Below are 22,243 nucleotides of genomic sequence, written 5' to 3' on the forward strand. Positions count from 1 at the left end.
ATCAGTTCAAAAGGTTGAACTAATTAATTTGTTAGTTGAAATCAAAATCTGAAGTCACGTAATTCACAAATGGGGTGAAGTGCTCAAACTATTTGTTACCTAGTCATTCCTGCAATGAATCATGGGGACTTAAGCTTTGGTAAAATCAGATATTTTTTTAATCTCTACCATGAAAAACCTCTGCAACTCTATAGTGGGGTGTGAAATATAGGCAAATAGGATTTATTCACAGAAAATGTGAACTACTGTTATTTTTGTTCACATTCATGATAATTTTTAGCTGCTGTGGAAAAATAGCCACTGAGGAGAAACCGTAAAATTATTTGGCTGCAAGTTATAAATACCTTATTACACTTCAGCATTTTCACGTGTTGATAGAACTGTCTCCTTTCGTTCTGAAATGTTTTGTTATCTGAGGAAAAAATAATTTTTGCTAGCTAGTCTTTGAGATTGAATGATGACTCATTAGTTGGGTACACCAGTTATATAGCCTGAGATTTATCATAAAACAAATAGTTTTCCTACCTCATTCACTAGTGAATTTTGCTATTTCCTTACATTACTGTTACTGTTATGAACAGGACATGATAATTCTTGTCCAAATTCAAAGAGTTTGATTGTAGTACACTTCTGATACATCCAAATGTGTGTAAGATATTTCATGCTATTTTAAAGAGAGGCAATTAGTTATTTGCTTTTCAGTTATAAAAGTATTTTGATACCTTTAATATTTGAGGGGTATTCGTTGAAAGGAAAGAACATGCAGTTCTTTATTTCTTTAAGTCTGTATGTAAATGGAAGATAAACTAATACATGGCATGGATAATATCCATATATGGATAAAATGGCAGTAGATTAGTGATGCTATCCTACTAGGAGGTATTTATTTTAAATTATTGATGAATCCTGGAATATTTGCCTTACAGAGAACAAGTGATTGTGTCTGAGTAGCTTCATACCAAAGCAGGTCTAAGGCTCTTGCCACCTTCAAACTCTGCTCTAGAAATTGCTGTAATATTTTTATTTCCATTCCTGCCTCAAAACACTCTGGGAGAATAGTCATATGAAGCTTCTTAAGGACTGAAGTACTCTTCTAAGCTGCTAAAGCTCCAGAGAACTCTAGTTCTATGTAGAGATTGAAATCTTGCTTGAGTAAGCTGTCTTGCTGCTATATTTCCCACATATACCTTAACACTTTGATGAACTTCTACAGTAAGGCTTACTGTAAAAGGCAGAGTTTTGCTTGTTTACACTGTTTTCAACAAGCATTTCCAGAAGTTTTCTTATACGCTGCTTCTTTTCCTGAAGAAACTATTCCTTGCACTGAATTAGAAGTGCAAAATCAGAGCAGATTTAACTCTCAAAAATGAATCTGTATCCGTGAGTCTTAGTTCATGTATCAATATTGTGTATTTTTTGGAGAACTTAAAACAATGACTGTATAGCTGGTTTTTGTTAGGAGTAGGGTTTAATCTGTTCAGTAGTTAGTGTACTATTGCTTTGCAAAGATTTGATTCAGGATTCTTTTTCCACATGCAGCAAACAAATTAAGAAAAACTTCTTACAGTGGGAATGGGTGGCCACCTAAAATTTCAAATACCTTTTTTTTCTGGTATTTCACATTTTTCATACATGCACACATACCTATACATATTTGCTTAGACCATGGTAAATAAATATATGCATGTATGTATGTGCACATCCATATGTCTTTATACATAGTTAACACACATAGTAGATTTAAAATCTTTCATACACGTTATCTTTAATACGTTTCCAATGCTTTCTTTGCAGAATTTGGAAACTGATTTAGCAGAGACAAGAGAACAAATGAAAGAGTTGCACAGTATATGCAGTAACTTATCGTCTCAAGTAGCTGTGAAACAGGAAGAACTCTCCCAAAAGGATTGTGATGTGATCAGAGCTAAGTAAGTATTTCACAATTTCATTACCTTTAACTCTGAATCTTATCAAAAAGATTATTACTCCACTTACAAAGCAGTATCTTGCATTAGAGGAATTTTTGTTCAACAGTGTATTTTCATACCATTCTGTTCTGCAAGATGTAAAGCTTTTGGAAGTCTACCAGTAGATGACAGTTTATGTACACTCTCTCTGATATATTTTGACTCTTAGTATATTGTTACCAGTTTTTGAGTAGGGATGGACTTCAAAAATTACACTTCTGTAATTCGCATTGGGTTGGAGAAGTACCTGTCTCCACTGAAAGTAATAAAATACCAATATGATTAGTGAAATAAACATTTAATTGCAGAGACAAAATGCCCTAAACTTGGAAAAGCTTTAAGTCTAGCTGTAACTTTTTAATTAGAGAAAAATCTGACGAGTCAGCAAATGTCTGCATAGGCTTGTGCTAAAGGTTTGAAGTGCAGTGATTTAAGCTTTATCTTAGGTCTCACACAGCATTTCTTTACACTGAATCTGTAAGATTAGTGCTGTATTATTTGAGTCATGGAAAAGAAATGAAGGATGGAATGAATTATATGAATTGACTAGACTACTGAATTCCTCAAAATGAAGGTAATGGCAGAAGACAATTGGTAACTTCAAGTGGATTGTCAGGAAATTGTGCATTTTTCACTTGTAGTTTCAGAGGCATACACAGTGTTTATCACTTCTGCATTAGCCAAATAATATTCCCTTCAATATCACCTCAAACTGTGGTTATGCCTGAAGAGCTGCAGTTGGGATGCAGAAACCATTGGTATGGACACTCCTCTTTGCTTTCCAAGCAGAAATAATCCTACTGTAGGGAGTCAGTATCTAAGTCTTTTCGGGGAAAAAAACCTAGAAATATGATTTTTGATGTGTCTGACCTAAATTATTGTCCTAGTATTTGTTGAAATCTTTACAGGAAAAACAACATCTTATTATTTTCATATTTAAAAAGTATAATGGTTGGGTTTTCAAAAATCATTAAAAATAGGCAGATTTAAGGCAAATTGTATTGAAAGAGGCAGTCACTGGAATTTGTGAAAATCGACAATGAACTAATAGGCTTTATTATCTTCTGAAATTATTCTCAGAAATGTATATTCGTGTGAGAGGACTAGGGACAACAAAGAAGACATTTTTAAAGTCCGGTAATCAAGGTTTGCAGTTACTGCTTATTGGTTGCAGTTTAGGATACTGCAGACTGAGTTAGCCAAATCATTGAACTTAAAATTTCTCAAAATGTATTCTTTGCTATTCACTGCAAGGCAACCAACCTCCTAGAATTTGTTACAGACATCTCATTTACATATGTAATTATAATAAGTACTTTTTTGAACATAAGGTCTGAACATGAAGTAACAAAAAGGTGGACAGCATACTTTGAAGTGTTTGAAGTCTTCCTGTATGTTTTTCCATACAACCAGTCTTCTAAATTTATGAAAAAAGAGCTTGGCAAACTGATCATGTATGTTTTTCTGTGTGCTCAATTGTTTTCCTTCCTAGATACTTATCTAGTATTGGGATGAGTGATAATATTTTTCCATATCACTAGTATGTGAGTTACACTTGTTATATGTGTATCTATTGGATCAGTATCTTTGTAATTCAATGTCTGCCAGTCTTTCTTAACGAACTGTTTTGGCTACAAGTTTCTTGTTGACATTTCTATTACAAAAGAAGAGGGCTTATGCTGAATGGCATTTATAAAATTCATAGTTTCTGGCAGCAGTTTCAGCAGTTAGCAATACAAACTAAGAACTTTAGTCTGTTTTTTTTGTGGTATAGAATACTGAAGTTTCTCCTTATCTTCCCAAAGTGTCAATACGTAGATAAAAACTATTTTTTCATTTTTTTCTTAATGAAAAAAAAAGTCAAAATAATGAAAGTCTATGTAGACAAAAGCCAAACTCTTAAGTTAAAGCAGCAACTCCAGAATTAAAGGAAAAAAATCTGAGGAGAAAATAATGTCTTTACATCTTCCCATCTTCTTAGGCCAAGATCTTAGAACTGTGTCAACTTCAAAATTTGAAGCATTTGGTTGTTCCTTTTTTTAGACTGATAATTATTTAATTTTTTTTTAGTTCTTTAAAACTGGTTTCATAAAAGTATCACATTGAATTCTCAGTTTTCGTTTAATGCTGGCAGAAAACTGTTTCACAAATAGTATGGAAAATACCCCATCTCCCTTACTATCTCCAGTTTTCCATCAATTTAAAACTTTTGGAGCTGAAAAAAACAATCTGGTTTGCAAATCTCTGATCTCCCCACTGCTCTGTCTCTCACTCCCTGTCTGCTGCCTGCCTGCCTTGCCCACCCTCCCCTTTTTTGAAAACAGACCAGGAGCACAGTTGTAATTATTAGAAGCAAGCTCTGGAGGAAGAAAGGAAGGAAAATGGCTTCCTTCATTTGGTGTCGTCTTCCATATGCAGTATAGGCAGATACAGAAGAATACTCCTTCAGCTAACACCTTGGAAATACTGTGAAATTTTTACAGTAGATGCTAAAATCAATTGGAAAAGAAAGTCTCTAAGGGTCTATGTGCAAACTGGTCTGGTGCTCTGTTTCTTGTGCAATCATAACTTCTTGCTCTGTTCTGTATATCTGTCAGTTTGTTAGCATGAGGTTTTTTTTCAGTTTAACAGTAACTGTCTGTAGACACTTAAGAAAACCGTTTCATTTAACGGGCAGCCTTTTTCAGCAAATTAGCAGGGACCAAAATTTTGAACAAGTACTCCAGTCTAACTCTGGCCCTACAGAATAGCAGGTGTTCGAAAATCCCACCCAGTCAGTAGTCTCTGTCACATACTTCTGAGGTTTGGAAGATAAATTTTCTAAGACCAGTGAACAGACAGTATTTACAGGATCCATCCTGCACAGTGGATGTCTTCAAGAACCCTTTCTTTGCTGGCTTTATTTTTGCAAAGCACTCTTGATCTCACTGGGTTTAATTTCAAACTCCTGAAGTAGTTGTGAAATGCATTTTCTTGTTATTTTTTCATGTTTGCATTCAGTCCAGATTTTCTGGATTATTTTAGAGTCCCTGGTAGCCTTTCAGTTTTCATGTTCTTGGAAGAATGTTAAATCTTGCTGTTTGTTTCTGATGATTAACTCCAATGCATCTCTGCGATTTTTGTTTTAAAATTATGCTAAATATCAGGATTTAGAACTTCCTATTTACTGCTGAGCACTCGCTGGTCTGTGTCTCGCTGGCACACAGCTCTGGTGGAACTCTATAAACATCAAACTGGAGAGGTTTGCTTGACTCACTGAGACTTGAGCCTTGCTATCACAGGTATCCAGGAATTATTAAACTGTTTGCAAATATAGTAAGCGCTGTTCTAAAATTAATTAGAACTTCTTGCTCCTGTGTTCTTACTGGAAGTGTGTGCCACCACTTTATTTCTTTGATTAGTTTCTAGTCCAAATCTATCCCTTATCATTTTTACAACCACTTATTTTGTAAAAATATTGTGGTGTTTTTTTTTTTTCTTCCTTTGCCCCCCCAACTGCTGTTGCTGTTTACCTCCATGCTGTAAATTATGAGGCAGCCGGATTTCTACTCAGCCCTTATTTTGCTGCTCTGGGACTTTCAGGTTGTTCTTTGCTGTGTGCTGTAAACCATTTCATAGTATCTATGCCATTCCGCTGAGAAGCCGTAATTCATAGTGCCTGTCACTGTGTTGTATTTCTAAACTACAGGTAATGGAATCCAGAGATTTCCTGAATTACCCCAAACCCTCTTACATTCCCTTGATAACAGGGATATCTGAGGTACTCGGAATCCCAGCATATTCACCAAAACTGTGGTGGTGAAACAAAGCCAACAACATCACCTGAAGTGGTAGGTGTGATGAATGTTTGCAGCACAGTTACATAGCTTCTCGATTGGCAGTAGCTACTCACTTCATTTATATCTCAGGGAAGCCGCAGTTTACTGTTAAACTGTTGGTATATGCAGGACATAAAGGTTTTATTTAATGTTATCCTCTAAGGATAGGAGGAAGCTTTAGTTCACACTCTTGTCAGATATGAGCACCAGAGCTATTTCTACCCTAAACAATAGTATGAATTTTCAGTATTGTTATTGGCAAGACAAGGTGTCAAATCTTTGAGTCTTGCTGCAGTCCAGTTTGTAGGGTCTTCGTATAGTGTCAACCTTGCAATGTTTAGAGCAAAATCTACTAAGGCTACTCTAATCTTAATTTAGTGGTTGAAATAATTCAATAAGATAATGCTCTTCTGTTTTGACTTGAGAGAAACCTGACTGTTTCTCATACCCGGCTCTTTCTTCTGACTTGAAGAGTGCAACTTACTTTCTCTAATTTTACTGGTTTCCCATTGTACTGGTCTTGAGGTGTTACCTTAGAGACAGAGGGGTGTGCTTTTTTTTTTTTCTCAATGATATCTGGTGACTTCAATGTTAAAATGGAGTTAAATGCTCTCAGTGTATCGTGGTATGTTTGTTTATGGGGAGCATGGGAGTTGTGGGGAAAAAGTAGACCTAGTAGGTGTTTCAGTTTTGGTGCTTAGCTGAGAGGAACTTGTTTTTTTGATTACTGTTGCTGCTGATGACTTTTTTTTCTTAAATTTGTTTGGAGTGTAGAGTATATTGAAACATTTTATCCATGTGTGCTTATATTTTTATACATATATCCTACTTGTATGCGTACATGTTCACATCCACATATAAATTATGTATTTTATGTGTAGATGCATATGTTTCTACATATCTGTGTGTGTACATGTAGATGCATATATACATACATATATATGGCTGTGTATATAGGCACATATATTTTAAATGCCACTCATTACCTTGTTACATCCAGTTTGCAATTTTTCATTTCTTCTGTTACATGCTTGACTGAGAGTATCATTTTACTTAGGAATTGACATCCTTATACTGCTGCAGTGACAGGGAGGTGTCTGTCTTGTAGACAGCTTAGTAGTTTGCTAATATTTGCATATTAACAGATATTTTGATGAGAAATTAATTTTTATCCTGAACTGTTTTTCTGATTGTCATGGGATTGATTTTCTATACTCTCTTTGAGCATGCTGCAGGCAAATTGGTAACAGAATCACTCAGAATCACTGAGTGGCTGAGACTGGCAGACACCTGGAGATCGTATAGGCCTGCTGTGGTGGTGCAATTCCCCCCCACCCCCCTCTCTTTGCTGAGCCGTTTAGGTCTTGGTGTGATTCCAACCCCCCTCCTGGGACCACATACCAACCTAGGGCAGTATGGATTGCAAATGGCCCTGGACCAGAGGATTAAGGCACCCCCTTGACGTGCCTGTCTCCTGCCCTCCCTCTCGGTTGGGAGTGGTAATAACAGCCCATCACCTCCTGACAGCCTGGTACCTCTGTACCTGGGATGTGGCTGAGGGAGGGGGATAACAGAACTGCACATCCAGCAAGTTCTGGACCTACACAACTGCTGTAAAACACCAGAATATTTCATCACTTGAGTTGGCCTGGAGTGGAAAAGTACCTGTTGAAAGTCAATTATCTTGAATGGTATAAATAGTCACCCTAAGTGAGACCCTTCAAGCTCTCCTGGATTGCAGCGAGACTGTGACCAGCATCTCCCCTGAGCTGGGACACCTCTCAGGTATTAACTCCTTCAGGTACCGTCTGCTGTCAAAGCTGACGAAAGGGCAGGATCAGGTTGACCCCCGCAAGTCTCAGGTATTGAGGAATGCCGAAGTATTGTGAGTATTTACTCTAAACTCGAGAACAGGGAAATTTTAACTGTCAGCTAGCTTCTCTTTCATGCACCTCTCTACCTACCAATGTGTTTAGGTACACACAGTTATTTTCATGAATGTGGGTACAACATATTTTACTGGAGCCAAATACTTTGTGTGTTTGTACATCTTGTGTTTGTGAATATACATAAAACCAGATAGATATAGGATTCTTCATAATAAGTTAGTGTGAATCGAATACTTTCTGAATCTGTAGTTAAGTTACTATTTTAATCATAATGTGTTTTACTGAATTATTTTCTAAAGCCTTAAATTGGTTAATGATTAAGTGCTGCTAGTCATTAATAAGTCTTGAGCAGTATCAGCTGCAGCAGACTGCCCAGGATGGTGTCTGGTGGAGTTCCAGTGTGCCCAAGAATGTAGACTTGGCAACCTCTCTGGGTAGTCCGTTCCAGAGTTTGACCACTCCTACACGATAAAAACATTTTTCTTGTGTATAAGGAATTTCATGTGGGCTTTTTTGTTCCCATTGCCTCTTTTTCTGTGACTGGGCACCACTGAGAAGAGCCTGTCTGCATCTTCTTTATAGTATCCCATCAGGTATTTATGTATGCTGATAATCGTAGAATCACAGAATCATCTAGGTTGGAAAGGACCTTGAAGATCATCCCATTAACCTAACACTGACAGTTCCCAACTACACCATATCCCTCAGTGCTATGTCAACCTGACTGTTAAACACCTCCAGGGATGGGGACTCCACCACCTCCCTGGGCAGCCCATTCCAACGCCTAACCACCCGTTCTGTAAAGAAATGCTTCCTAATATCTAGTCTTAACCCTTCCCTGGTGCAACTTGAGGCCATTCCCTCTTGTCCTATCACTTGTTACTTGGTTAAAGACACTCATCCCCAGCTCTCTGCAACCTCCTTTCAGGTAGCTGTAGAGGGTGATGAGGTCTCCCCTCAGCCTCCTCTTCTCCAGACTAAACAACCCCAGTTCCCTCAGCCGCTCCTCGTACGACCTGTGCTCCAGACCCTTCACCAGCTTCGTTGCCCTTCTCTGGACACACTCGAGTAATTCAATGTCCTTTTTGTAGTGAGGGGCCCAAAACTGAACACAGGAATCGAGGTGTGGCCTCACCAGTGCCCAGTACAGGGGAAAGATCCCTTCCCTGTCCCTGCTGGCCACGCTATTTCTGATGCAAGCCAGGATGCCATGGGCCTTCTTGGCCACCTGGGCACACTGCTGGCTCCTGTTCAGCCGGCTGTCAATCAACACCCCCAGGTCCCTCTCTGACTGGCAGCTCTCCAGCCACTCCTCCCCAAGCCTGTAGCGCTGCTGGGGGTTGTTGTGGCCCAAGTGCAGCACCCGGCATTTGGCCTTAGTGAAACTCCTCCAGTTGGCCTTAGCCCATCGCTCCAGCCTGTCCAGATCTCTCTGCAGAGCCTCCCTACCCTCGAGCAGATCAACACTCCCACCCAACTTGGTGTCATCTGCAAACTTACTGAGGGTGCACTCAATCCCCTCATCTAGATCATCAATAAAGATGTTAAACAGGAGTGGCCCCAAAACCGAGCCCTGGGGGACACCACTCGTGACCGGCTGCCAACTGGATTTAACTCCGTTCACCACAACTCTTTGGGCCTGGCCATCCAGCCAGTGTTTTACCCAGCGAAGTGTGTGCCCATCCAAGCCTCGAGCAGCCAGTTTCACCAGGAGAATGCTGTGGGAAATGGTGTGAAAGGCCTTACTAAAGTCAAGGTAGACAACATCCACAGCCTTTCCCTCATCCAATAAGCAGGTTGCCCTGTCTTAGAAGGAGATCAGGTTTGTCAAGCAGGACCTGCCTTTCATAAACCCATGCTGACTGGGCCTGATCATCTGGTTGTCCCGCAGGTGTCGTATGATGGTCCTCAGGATGAGCTGCTCCATCAGCTTCCCTGGCACAAGTGAAACTGACAGGCCTGTAATTTCCCGGATCATCCTTCTGACCCTTCTTACATATGGGTGTCACATTGGCCAATTTCTAATCTGTTGGGACCTCCCTGGTCAGCCAGGACTGTGGTAAATGATGTAAAGCAGCTTGTTGAGCACCCCAGCCAGCTCCTTCAGTAGGAGGTCACTGCAGTAGGTCACTGACTATCTCCTCCTGGATTGCGGGGGGGTTGTTCTCCCAGTCTCTGTCCTCTGGCTGAGGAGGCTGAATTCCCTCAATACAACTAGTCTTGTTATTAAAGACTGAGGCAAAGAAGGCATTAAGCACCTCAGCCTTTTCCTCATCACTCGTTGCCATGTTTTCTCCTGCGTCTAGCAGGGAATGGAGGCTCTCCCTGGTCTTTCTTTTGATGTTGACATACTTACAGAAACATTTCTTGTTATCCTTGACGGCTGAAGCCAGATTAATTTCTAGCTGGGCTTTAGACCTCCTGATTTCCACCCTGCATAACCTCACAGCATCTTTGTAATCATTGTGACTCACTAGCCTGTTCTTCCAAAGGCTGTAAACTCTCCTTTTCTCCCTGAGTTGCAGCCAAAGCTCCCTGTTCAGCCAGGGTGGTCTTCTCTGCCACTGGCTTCTCTTACAGCACCTGGGGACAGCCTGCTCCTGTGCCATTAAGACTTCCTTCTTAAAGAGTGCCCAGCCTTCCTGGATCCCTGTACCCTTCGGGACCATCTCCCAAGGGAATCTGTCAAGCAGGTGCCTAAACAAGTGAAAGTTAGCTCTTTGGAAGTCCAGGATATCAGTTCTGCTGCCCCCTCTCCTGGCCTCTCTAAGAATAGAGAACTCTATTATTTCATGATCGCTGTGCCCTAGTCTTCCTCCGACCACCACATCATCCACCAGTCCTTCTCTGTTCAGAAAGAGGAGACCCAGCAGGGCTTCTTCTCTGGTTGGTTCACTCACCAGCTGTGTCAGGATGTTATCTGCTACACATTCCAGGAATCTCTGGGACTGGTCCCGCTCTGCTGTGTTGTATTTCCAGCAGATGTCTGGGAAGTTAAAGTCTCCCACAAGAACAAGGGCAAGCGATCATGAGATTTCTCCTAAATGCCTATAGAATATTTCATCCACCTATCTGTCCTGGTTGGGTGGCCTATAATAGACTCTCACTACAACATCTGCCCTGTTGGCCTTCCCCCTGATTCTAATGCAAAGACACTCCACCCTGTCTTCACTACACATGCTGCATCATAGCTTCAAGCTCCTCCTGTTTGTTACCCATGCTGTGTGCATTGGTATACATGCACTTCAGATGGGCTGATGTTTTGCCCCCTTCCCCCTTCAAATCTAGTTTAAAACTCTCTCAATGAGCCCAGCTAAATCCTGCCCCAAGATCCTCTTCCCCCTCTGGGACAGGTGCATCACATATGATGTGAAAAGGTCTGGCGTCCTGTATACCAACCCATGATTGAAAACTCCGAAGCCCTGATGGTAACACCAGTCTTGGAACCACAAGTTCTTCTGTTGAGTTCTCCTGTATTCTTCTTCATCCATCCCTGCAACTGAAGGGATGGAGGAGAACAAAATTTGTGCCCCTGACCCCTTAACCAGTTTCCCCACGGCCCTGAAATCTCTCTTAAGTGATTTAGGACTTTTTGTAGTAATATCGTCGCTACCTATCTGAAAAACCAGGAGAGGGTAGTAGTCCTTGGGTCTCACTAGAGTGGGGAGTTTTTCCGTGAGGTCCTTCACTTGAGCCCCAGGGTGGCAGCAGACTTCCCTATGAGATAGGTCTGGTCTGTATATTGGGCCTTCGACACCCCTCAGAATGGAGTTACCCACTACAATGACTCTTCTGGGGTTCTTTTTAGAACTGGTTTTAATACCTGGTCTGGAATGACCCGTCCTTGGTGGACCTTGTGTCTTCTTCCTTGTTTGACTCATTTTCTTTATCCTTCTCTGCTTCATTCAAAAGTTTGATATCTGTTGTGAAGGGACACCACGGAAGGTGAGGGAGGTCGGGAAAGGCTTTTCCTGCCTCTCGGAGCAGGGACCTGTTTCCAGCCTCCCCCATCCCTTAAGTCCCCTCCTTTTGCCTGGCAGCAAGAGGGTGAGGGATCGTGTGCCTCTTTTGGAGCCTCCATTTGCTCCTGTAGCTTCAGGACTGACTCATTAATGTCTTATGGTCAACATGGTGTCCACCAGGATCCCCAGGTCATTTTCTGACAAGGTGCTTTCCAGCCGGTCAGCCCTTAGCCTGTGCTAGTGCTGTGCTAGTTTACTATTATTACTCCCCAGGGGCACTTCCCTTTGCTGAACTTAATGAGGTTCCTGTCAGCCCATTTGTTCGGCCTATTGAGGTCTCTCAGTACAAACATCTGGTGAAACAACCACTGCACCTAATTTTGTGTCATTGGCAAACTTGCCATGGTGTACTCTGTCCCATTGACCAGGTCATTAATTATAAATAAGTTTTTAAAAGCATTAGCCTCAGTGTTAGCCCCTAGGATACTCTGCTAGGGCCTGGTCTTCATCAGGATTTGTGCTGCTGATCAGAACTCTTTAAGCCCAGTAGTTCAGCCAGATTCAAGTCCATTTTACTCTCCACTTTAACCTCTATCTCATCAGTCCATGTATGAACATTTTATGAGAGACAGTGTCAAAAGCCTTACTACAGTCAAGATAAATGATATCCACTGCTCTCCTCTCATCTGTTGAGCTACTCGTTTCATCAGAGAAGGCTGTCAAGTCGGTTAAGCATCGTTTCACCTTTATAAATTCATGATGACTACTCCCAATGATCTTCTTGTCCTTTATATGGTCTATCACCTTCCTAGGGATTGAAGTGAGATTGACTGCTCTAGTTTCCCAGATCCTTCTTCTTGAACATAGGAGTGACATGATTTCTTCCAGTCCTCAGGAACCTCACCTGATAGCCACGACCTTTCAAAGCTTATTAAGTCTCTCTCAGCACTCGTAGGTGCATCATATCAAGTCCCATGGCCATGTGTATGTCCAGTTTGTTTAAATGTTCCCTGATCTGATCCTCCGCCACCGAGACTCGCAGATACCTGGGATTGCTTGAGGCAAGCGTTACCTTTAAAGACAGAGCTGAGGAAGGCATTGAGTGCTCTGGCCTTTTTTTACGTTCTTTGCTACCGCCCCTGCTGTTTTCAGCAGTGAGCCCTGAGCCCACTTTATCCCTTGTCTTCATTTTGCTGCTGATGTACTTACAGAAGCCTCTTGTTGCCCTTCGTGTTCCTCACCGTATTCAACTCCACATGGATTTTGGCTTTCCTAACCTTATCCCTGCATGCTTAGACAACAATTTTAAATTCCTTCTGGTCTTCTGTCCCTGCTTGTACATCTTGTATCTTTCCTTTTACATTTGAGTTTAGTCAGGGTAGGTCCGTGTTCATCCATGCAAGCCTCCGGCTACCTTTGCTTGGCTTCTTGCTCATTGGAATGGACCATTGTTGATGTTGGAGGAGGTGATCCTTGAAAATCAACCAGCTTTCATGGATCCTTCTCTCCAGGCTGATATTCTGCTGGATTCTTTCAAGTAGGTCCCTGAAAATGCCAAAGTCTGCTCTCCTGAAGTTCAGGGTTGTGATCCTGCTTTTTTTGCCTTTCTCCCTCCTCTCAGAATCCTGAACTCCCATCATCTCAAGGCTGCTGTAGACAAGGCTGCCCCTGACCTTGACATCCCTGACTGGTTGTTCCTTGTTTGTAAGTATGAGGTCCAGCAGTGTGTCTCCCCTCATCAGCCTGCTGATTGCCTGTGGTAAGAAGTTATCATCAAGGGACTCCAGAAACCTGGATTGCTTGTGCCCTGCTGTGTTGTCCTTCCAGCATATACTCGAGTGATTCAAGTTCCCCATGAAGACAGGGGCCTGCAAACATGAATCTTCTTCCAGTTTTCTGAAAAAGCTTCATTCTGCTTCCTGATCAGAAAGGATCAGCAGGCAGCCACCATGTCATCGGCACTGGTTTGCCCACACCTGACCCACACACTCTCAGCTGGCTCATGGCCCATCTTAAGGCAGAGCTCCATCCATTTATGCTACTCTTTCACATAAAGAGCAGCTTCTTGCCATCCCAGCGTGTCCTTCCTAAAGAGCCTGTATCCATACACAGCAGCACTTCAGTCATGTGAATTATCCCACCTTGTCTCCATGATCCCAATGAGCCTTGTAACTGCAAACAGATCTCTTAATTCCTCCTGTCACTCTCCATGGGGGCATGCTGCGTGCAATTAAACAGTAACTTCAGATGGACGCCCAGTTGTGTTTATTTCCTAGGAAGACTCTTGAGAGCCTCTCCCATACTGATGTCCTGTCAGCACTCCCTTATTTATGTGCATATGCTTGAGGTGGTCCTCCCATAGCCTCGTATTGATCGTCACAAGGTCTTTCCTGTCCACACCAACATGTGCCCTTTGCTTGCCAGCCCAGGCCACAGCTCCCTTACTTGTTACTTGGTCAACATTTCTCCCCACCATTCCTAGTATAAAGCTTCCCTCACGAAACTGGCCTGTCCGTTATCAAAAGTGCTTCATTCTATGCATTTATTTGTATTGCACCATTGATGCTGAATAATTCCTGGTAAGATTGAGCATAATTGCCTCCTCCTTGTGTAAGAATTAACTAAAAGAAGGTTTCCTGTTTGGATTTACAATGTAAAAATAGTTCCTCATTCACTAAAGAGTATAAAAGCAGCTGTAACGTACAACTGCAAGTTAAATACAGGGGTTGTGTATTCCTGTGTCTCAAGAATTTTTCAGATTGCAACTGTTTTTTGTATAACTTTTTACTGAAAAAAGAAAGTAAATCAAGTTAAGGATGTGTGTGAAGAAATAAAGTTTGATTTTTAAAATGTGGTGTAATGGAACTGTGACCGAGTTTCCTTATATTTAAAAATCCTTGAATTTAACATGAGCAAACATGTTAAAGTGTTCTGACTGTGCTGAAGTTCTTGGGTAGCTGCGAGGTTTAGCTTCCCCCTGCCATGTCCTCCCCTTTAGGGTATGACTCAAAGCCTTTTAAAGTCAGCAAAAGAATCCCATTGACCTTAATACACTTTGTGGTCAGACCATTAGAGAACACATAATATTGTGCATTCTCAGGTGACAGACACAGATAACTGCAGTGAAGTTTGCATACAAATTAAATAGCAGCAATATAGCAGAGTGGTCTTGCCAACAGTTACTACCAACATTTCCAACAGTATCTGAGGATTCAACGTTACCCCGTGTTTTTCCCTTCCACAACAAAATGAAGATCTGATTGGAGAACTTGTGCAAAATTAATATAATCTGTGTTTTAACTGCAGTGCGAAGGTGTGTAATTTTCTACTGTGTAGTCATGGTCAGGCAAATGAAACAAGTGCTTGTTTGGAAGTCTGTTGTGCAGTGTGTTGGAAAGTGCTAACATATCACTATGTCCTTATTTCTGCTGCTGTGCTTATGAACAGAATTCAGTTAGTACATATGAAATACATACTGAAATTGTACTTTGATTTTGTTGCCTAAAGAGTCCTTAATGCACCTCACCATTGTTAATTTTGAGGAGCTACTTTACATCTCATTGAGAACAGTAGGACTTAAATACTGTTAAGTAAGCATGTCCTTAAATGTTTTCCTGTATTTGCCTTTTAACAGGCTTTTTTTAAACAGGCTTTTTTTTAAACAGCGCTTTTTTAACAATATGAAGTTGTCTAACTGTGCTATTGTGGTACATGTAATTTCAATTTTTATATAATTATTCAGATGTATCTTTAGTGAATAATCAACATATTAAATAGTGGCACAGGGTGTAAGAAATGTTTTTTGGAAAGTTCCCTTAAAATGGTTTCTTTGTTGTTCTGCAGTTTCTCAGGAAAACAACACAGTTGGTATTGCTCCTTACCTTTCGTATGCTAATCTTTACCTGGACATCTCCAGCTGTATCATAAAAATGTAATGATAACTGATGTTGTTAATGGTAATTCTAGGCACAGAGAAATCATATATGTGTGGAGGTCATGGAGAAAATTCTTTGAGGAAGTAAAGGAGAAAATTAGTTGGAGTGATAAATTAATATTTCAGTACCTGTATGTAATACTAGTGTGAAATGTGCTTGTGAATTAAACAAGAAATTAAGTAGAAAATACATAAAAAAGGATTAATGGAGTCACCTGAACGTTTAACGTGTGTTATAGAAGATATTCCAAGTTTTTAATCATTGTTTGTAATAAGTAAGAGTTACTGATCTTCCTTTCTGCCTTAATTTATAAAATATATCAGTAATACAGTAAAATTCTCAAGCAGACTGATTATACTAGATTTGTCCTGTGATTGCATTACAAGACAATTCCTGTTATTGTGTTCATAGAGCTTTTATTGTTATGTTATATAATGCACACCAAAGTTTACTTACTTTGCTTAAGGTTGTTGCAGTATGCTGTACTTGCAGAAAAAAAGTAATTTATCAGCAGACATACTTTATGTTTCCAGGCAGTAGATGCATTTCAGAAAAAAGACTTGCTTTACACATATTCTGCAAGTTAAGAAAAGCTTTTATCTTTTTTTGATGGTTCTAGTTAAAAAAAATTAAGCTTATTTTACAGTCCATGTGTTCTAAATATGTTACATTTTGACGCTTACTGCTAAAGAGTTAACTGAATATTGATTAGAAAGTATTGATGCAGTAGTGAAAATCCATTTATTTTAGAGCAGTTAGAGCATTAGAGGGAAATTGAAAGGCATTCCATTTTGAAACTTAACTGTTTTGTAGATATTTCACAAAAGTATGTGATAAATATTTTATATGTAACTTCTAGTGTTTATAAGGCAATTGACAGAAAAATAAATGAAAATAGGAAGTTCATTATCTACAAAGAAATTATTTGAACACAATTGTTTAACAGAGGTCATTGTTGTTCTTTTTCTTAATTTCTCTTTATTGCCTGTTTTGCACAGGAAGGAGTTACAGGAGCTGCAGAATCTTTACAGACAAAACATTGAACATACAGCACAGCAGGCTGAGCTGATAAAGCAGCTTCAGGCTCTCAATACCAATACACAAAAAGTGCTGAAAGACCAAGAAGATGCTCACACAGCTGAAACATCATCATATCAAAAAGTATGTAATTTTGCTTTATGATCATAGGGTTCGTTTTAATATCCATCTGTACAATATCAATGGACAGAGTAATCAAAGCACTGTGTGGTGTTGCATCCTTTAGATCTCTGGATCTTTATTGTTACCAAAATATGGTTGGCAGAGTAACAGAGTTTATTGGCCTAATTACATCCTAGCATATATGGCTCCTTGCTTACATTGAATTAATGAGCCTTAAAAAATGAGATTTAGTTGCCTCTGAAGAAATACAGGAGTGAATTGCCAAGCATATAAATTTCTTTATGTAATTTTGTTATCTATGTTTTTCTTCTTCTCCCTCTCCTAGAGCTTTCAATTACTAAGTTCTTCAATTTGTTTTTGATAATTTAGAAGAAATTCCTTTCACTTGTAAATAATGTATTTGTGTGAATCTCACAATTTTACTGGTTCAAGATGCCAAAACCTGCTCTATCAAAATTAACTGGAAAAATTGTGCCATAATAGCTTTTTAAATGGGTAATTCAAAAATTTTTAACTGTATTTACATTTACAGAACAGACTCATATTTTTGATGAATGCCAGCAAAAACGCTAACCATGAAGAGCTGTCACATGCACTGCTCAGAACTTCTCATTTTGAGTGTAACAGATTATATGGATGTGTTTTTCAGTCTGTAAGAAATACAGAAGATATGTTTCCTTCCTTTTTAGAAGCATTGAGAAGGAAGAAGATAAGGAGAAGTTGCATATACAGCTTTTGTGCACCTTCTACCAATATTGGAACTGTTTTCTCAAATTGTGTGCTGTCACAGTGCTTTTTCAAAAGATAGGTGTTTCCCTTTATCATCTTACTTAGAGTACGTGTTTGTGATGAAATGGTGAAGCTAGGCCTAAGTCAAGCCAGAATCAGTACTGTGTTTCTGAAGATGCCTTTGGTTAACATTTTATAGCACATAGTGCCCAGCACATTCTTGAGGACTTACATCACTGACTGCAGTGACAATAGACATAAAATCTTTCATTCACTACAATAGCCCAGCCAAGCTACAGGTAGACTTCCATCACAGTTGTTAAGAACATCTACAAGTCAGTGGGAGTTCTACCTATCTGGGGCAACACAAAGTAAACTATAATTTTTTTTTAAATACAGCATGTAGGTATCAGAAGTTGCTCTTTCTTTCATTTTTCATTCTCCAATGCACTAGAAAAATTGGTACATGTGAAGATAATATGAACTCTCTTCATTGGTGTTTATAAGACCGCATTCTTCCAAACTAGCTCTACAATAGATGAAAGAAAATAAAACTAAGTTTTCATGAGACTATTTTAAAGCATGACAAAACTCTTTATAAAGGTCTCTTTACCTTGCATGATAGCAATTTTGCCAGTAGTACTTACTTCAATTTGGGAAAGAGTTTAACCTATCCTATGAGAAATAGTTTTGAATGATAAGTTACTTATGTATTATGCAAAATTGATGGGTATACTTATATAGCTATAGGGGCAAGCCACTTCTAAACTAGGCTTGACTCAAAATTCAGGGTTGCTTCAGAAAGATGGTTCACAGTTCTTGGTCTGTCTTGGCAGGACTTAAGACTTCTGCTTAGCTGATCATACAACAACAAGATGAGTCTTTTGATAGCTGCCAAATACTTCTAACTCACAGATGACCCTAAAATTTGCTGGTTTGGAGGCATTGACTTCAGTATTTTTCCAACATGAAGGAGGTTGCCTCTTAAAACAGCACAAGCCAACTCAAATATTCTGACAAATTACTATTGTAGAACTGATAAGCTGTCTTTTTGTAAAATATCAAAACATCTAATGCACCTGGAAACAAAGATGTTCTTTTTGGTTTTCATAAAAATATGTTAAAGTATGAAAAAAAGTTATGTTTCCTAAGTCAGAGTGGAATAGATCTAATAATATTTCTGGCAAATTGAGTTGAGAGAACTTCGGAGAGGAAAAGGAGTTCCTTTTATCATGACAATTCTGTTCTGTACTTCTGACCTAAAGAACGGTATAAAATACCCAACTCTAATTGCTTCAAAGTAACATGTGTTTTCCAAATCGCAAGATACACAGTCCTACTAAAGTCACAGCAGGCCTTTGGAACACTCAGCATCATAAAAACAGTATAAATGCCTATTTTTCCCTTGAATGAGAAAGGCAACCTATTGTAGACAAATGTGTTTTCTGTTTGTCTTCCATGCATTAATAATATGCAGGCTGCAACAGCTAGATAAGGATGTGTGAGCTATTCCATAAACATATTCACAAAGGAATATTTTCCTACTGCTCCAAATGGCATTGAGCCTATCACTGTGTACATCCTATGATATATTGTCCCTTACAGCAAGATCAATGACCTGTTAGTGGTCAGATAGGTACTATATGCTATAGCTCAGGCAATGTGGTTGGCTTACATATTCCAAGTTCATCTTAACAGTCTACCACTTAGAAAGAACCATTCTTTGTGCTGATGTTAGTGTAGTACGAAACAGTAGACTGAACAAAAGAAAAACCATTTCTGATAAAACAGATGAAGGTCATGAACTTGCACTGGGTTCTGTGTAAATCCATTGAGGACCACAAATTCTCTTCCAGATCTAGCTGTAGTGGGCAGCATACACATGTGAAGATCTGTAATCTGTTTTATCAAGTTGTGTTGACTTGACATATTAATACTTCCTTTTAAGTACAAATTTTGAGGGTGCTGTGTTCTACAATAACTTCTTTATGTTAGACCATTTATGGAAACAAATTGATATCTATTTCATACTGCAGCTGTAGTTCTCATTCTCAAGGATAGGGAGTATTTTTCTAAAATGTATAGCATCTGTTTTAGTGGTCCTAAATGCTCCAGGGACTTCATTCCTGTGCTGGATTTAATGAGACTCAATAGATTTGTCCTCACTGACAATTTCAAGGTGGAGAGACTTCAATCAATACTAGGGATAATAAGACAAGAGGAGATTCTGAACTCCTTAGCTAGCTTATCACAGTTTTCTGAAATTTACAATTTAGGGCCTTTGTTTTTATAATGCAGTACTTTCCCTTGATCTGATGTGGCCTTTAGGTTCCTTGTTAATCATACTGATTAAAAATCTCTTAGTGGAAGGCCCGTTTAGTGAAGTGGAAATACTGTTGTTTTTAAATAGGAAATCATAATTCATGTCCTGGAACTCAGCTCTCAGAGAATACTGTGGTACATATACAATAGTACAGTACATGTCTGTGACGAAAAAAAGCATTCCTCAATAAGTTAGATTTTTGACATAACTGGAAAACATGGTGAGAGTTTTCAATTATGAGGCATTACAGGATTCTGCATCAAGCACACCAGAAAGTAGATAAAATAGTGTAGTGTCAGATACATTTTCAGATGTTGTGGTTAATTTTGTGCTTGAAGTTGCCTTTGCTAGTCCTCCTCATGATGTCAGTGTGTGGAGATAGTTTGCTTTCCATCAGGTCTGTAATCAGAATGTCAAGTTACTGGCTTTCCATCCTAAGGTTAAATTTTACCACTTTCAGGCTTTTTTGCAACTGCAACAACCTTTAAGCACAGTTAAAAATCACATAATTGTGTCCCATTAAATTCAGAAATTCACAAAATAAAATTTAAAACCATATAGATATGTAAATGGTAGTAACAATGCAGATTCTCCCTCAAATTGGAATGAATTCTTTCACACGTGACAAGAGCTGAGAGAAACTAACTGTCCAGTCAAATATGCTGAAGTCCGCGTCGGTAATAAGTGAATCATCATTTTTGTAGTACATTTCATGTGAAAGCTGTGAGAAACTGATCTCTAACAAAGATTATCTCACACTTTAGTTCAAGCTCTGATACTGTTTTCTGTAGTTGGGAAGTGTGTTAATTAGGTTAGTCTGTTTATTTTGTGTATACCAAATGCCAGTATAGTTGGTTACACCCTAGCAAGTAGATTTTGGGATCAGATGTACCCATAGGTTAAAGTTGAAGAAATCTTGGGTAGACTCTAGTTCTCTCAGTGTGATGTTAAACTCTGCATTCACAGCTGATGATTTTCATGCTTCAAAAGCACTGTACTGTCTTAGTGTGCTGTAGTTCCTGTGTGTAATGGTGTAGATTGGTATCTGCAGAATGTTTAAGTATTTAAAAAAAAAAAATCTGTAATTCTAAATCTGTCACTAATGTTTGCCAACCATTGTCTTCATGTTTCTGGCAACGATGATATATTTTTTTACAATATGAGAGCTGTAGATGAAAGAAATTACGTAAACTGGTGAGACCGTGCAAGAGGAGTTGTACCTCAAAGGATGAAAAATCTTAAGACTAAGCCTACTTAAATATGTTTGTGAGTAGTGCTAATTTTGATCTAAGTTAAAATTTTAAAATTTAAATATATCTGAATTTTGTCTATAATGAGATTGGTCCCACAGTGGAGGATATTAAATGATACTGTTTGCTGTATGGATTATTGACATTTTTCTGCATTAACTAGGACTGGTGTTCTTCACAAGCCTGCTGAATGTTCTCTTGACACTACAGTATATAGAGAGAAAATATCTAAATAGGGTTTGGTAGCATTTCACAGAGAAATTGTTGCTGATAAACACAGTCTGAGAGAAATGTGTCAAAATTTTCATATATTCAGAAAAGGAATCCACAAACACCACCATTAGATAGCCATATCAACACAAGTTGGTGCACCGAACTGATTAGATGGATGAATACTGGAAGGCTACATTGCTAGGGGGGAATCAGTCAGCAGACAGGAAGTACTGGATTCCTTGAAGTAAATAGACTCATCAGTTAGAATTTTTCCATTAACAACACTAATCAAAGACAGAAATGTCCTTTTCTTTTATGTTCTCTTCTGTTATTTTTGAGAAAGTGTATTGCTGAAGTTACCCTTTTTGCATAGTTTCCATAACAACCATAGTATTCTCAATTATATGGTACCATAAAGTTGAGGAAGGTGTGCCTTCTCTTTTAGCTTATACTAGTGACTCTTGCTTGCGTGTTGTCTGATGTTACTTATATCCATTCTGTACTTCCTTTTGTTTTTTCTTCTGAACCTTTCACTTGTGTCTGACATTTTTCTCTTGTATCATAGGTATGCTTCATGGTCTCTCATCTTAAAAAATTACCTCTGCTTTTCTATTTTAAAACTAAATGCCATGAATGTGCTGTATATAGTCTGTCTGGAGTGCCTCTTCAGTTTCACCCTAGAGCTTCCCAGCTGACTTCTGGCCTTGTTCTTTCAAATTCTAATAAACAGCATGATCCTGTAACATGAATTTATGCTATGTGCTGTAATAGTTTTTGTTATAGTTTTATTGTGTCTTCATTTAGACTTTTTTCATTTGTATCTTAGAATCACAGAATTGTCTAGGTTGGAAAAGACCTAGAAGATCATCCAGTCCAACCATTGACCTAACACTGACAGTTCCCAACTACAGCATATCTCTAAGCGCTAAGTCAACTTTACTCTTAAACACCTCCAGGGATGGGGACTCCACCACCTCCCTGGGCAGCCCATTCCAA

At 39.1% G+C, this 22,243-nt stretch overlaps 1 protein-coding gene across 1 annotated transcript in view; it reads left to right on the forward strand.

The window, feature by feature from the left end:
* Nucleotides 1–22,243, forward strand: part of CNTLN (centlein) — a 205,359-nt gene that overhangs the window by 52,940 nt on the left and 130,176 nt on the right. Inside the window, exons 6-7 of the mRNA XM_074812180.1 lie at nucleotides 1,795–1,928; nucleotides 16,570–16,732. Of these exons, the coding sequence (XP_074668281.1) occupies nucleotides 1,795–1,928; nucleotides 16,570–16,732 (297 nt within the window). The remainder of the gene's footprint in view (nucleotides 1–1,794; nucleotides 1,929–16,569; nucleotides 16,733–22,243) is intronic.

Source organism: Strix aluco, chromosome Z, assembly GCF_031877795.1.
Source record: "Strix aluco isolate bStrAlu1 chromosome Z, bStrAlu1.hap1, whole genome shotgun sequence".
In the NCBI taxonomy this organism is placed as follows: Eukaryota; Metazoa; Chordata; class Aves; order Strigiformes; family Strigidae; genus Strix; species Strix aluco.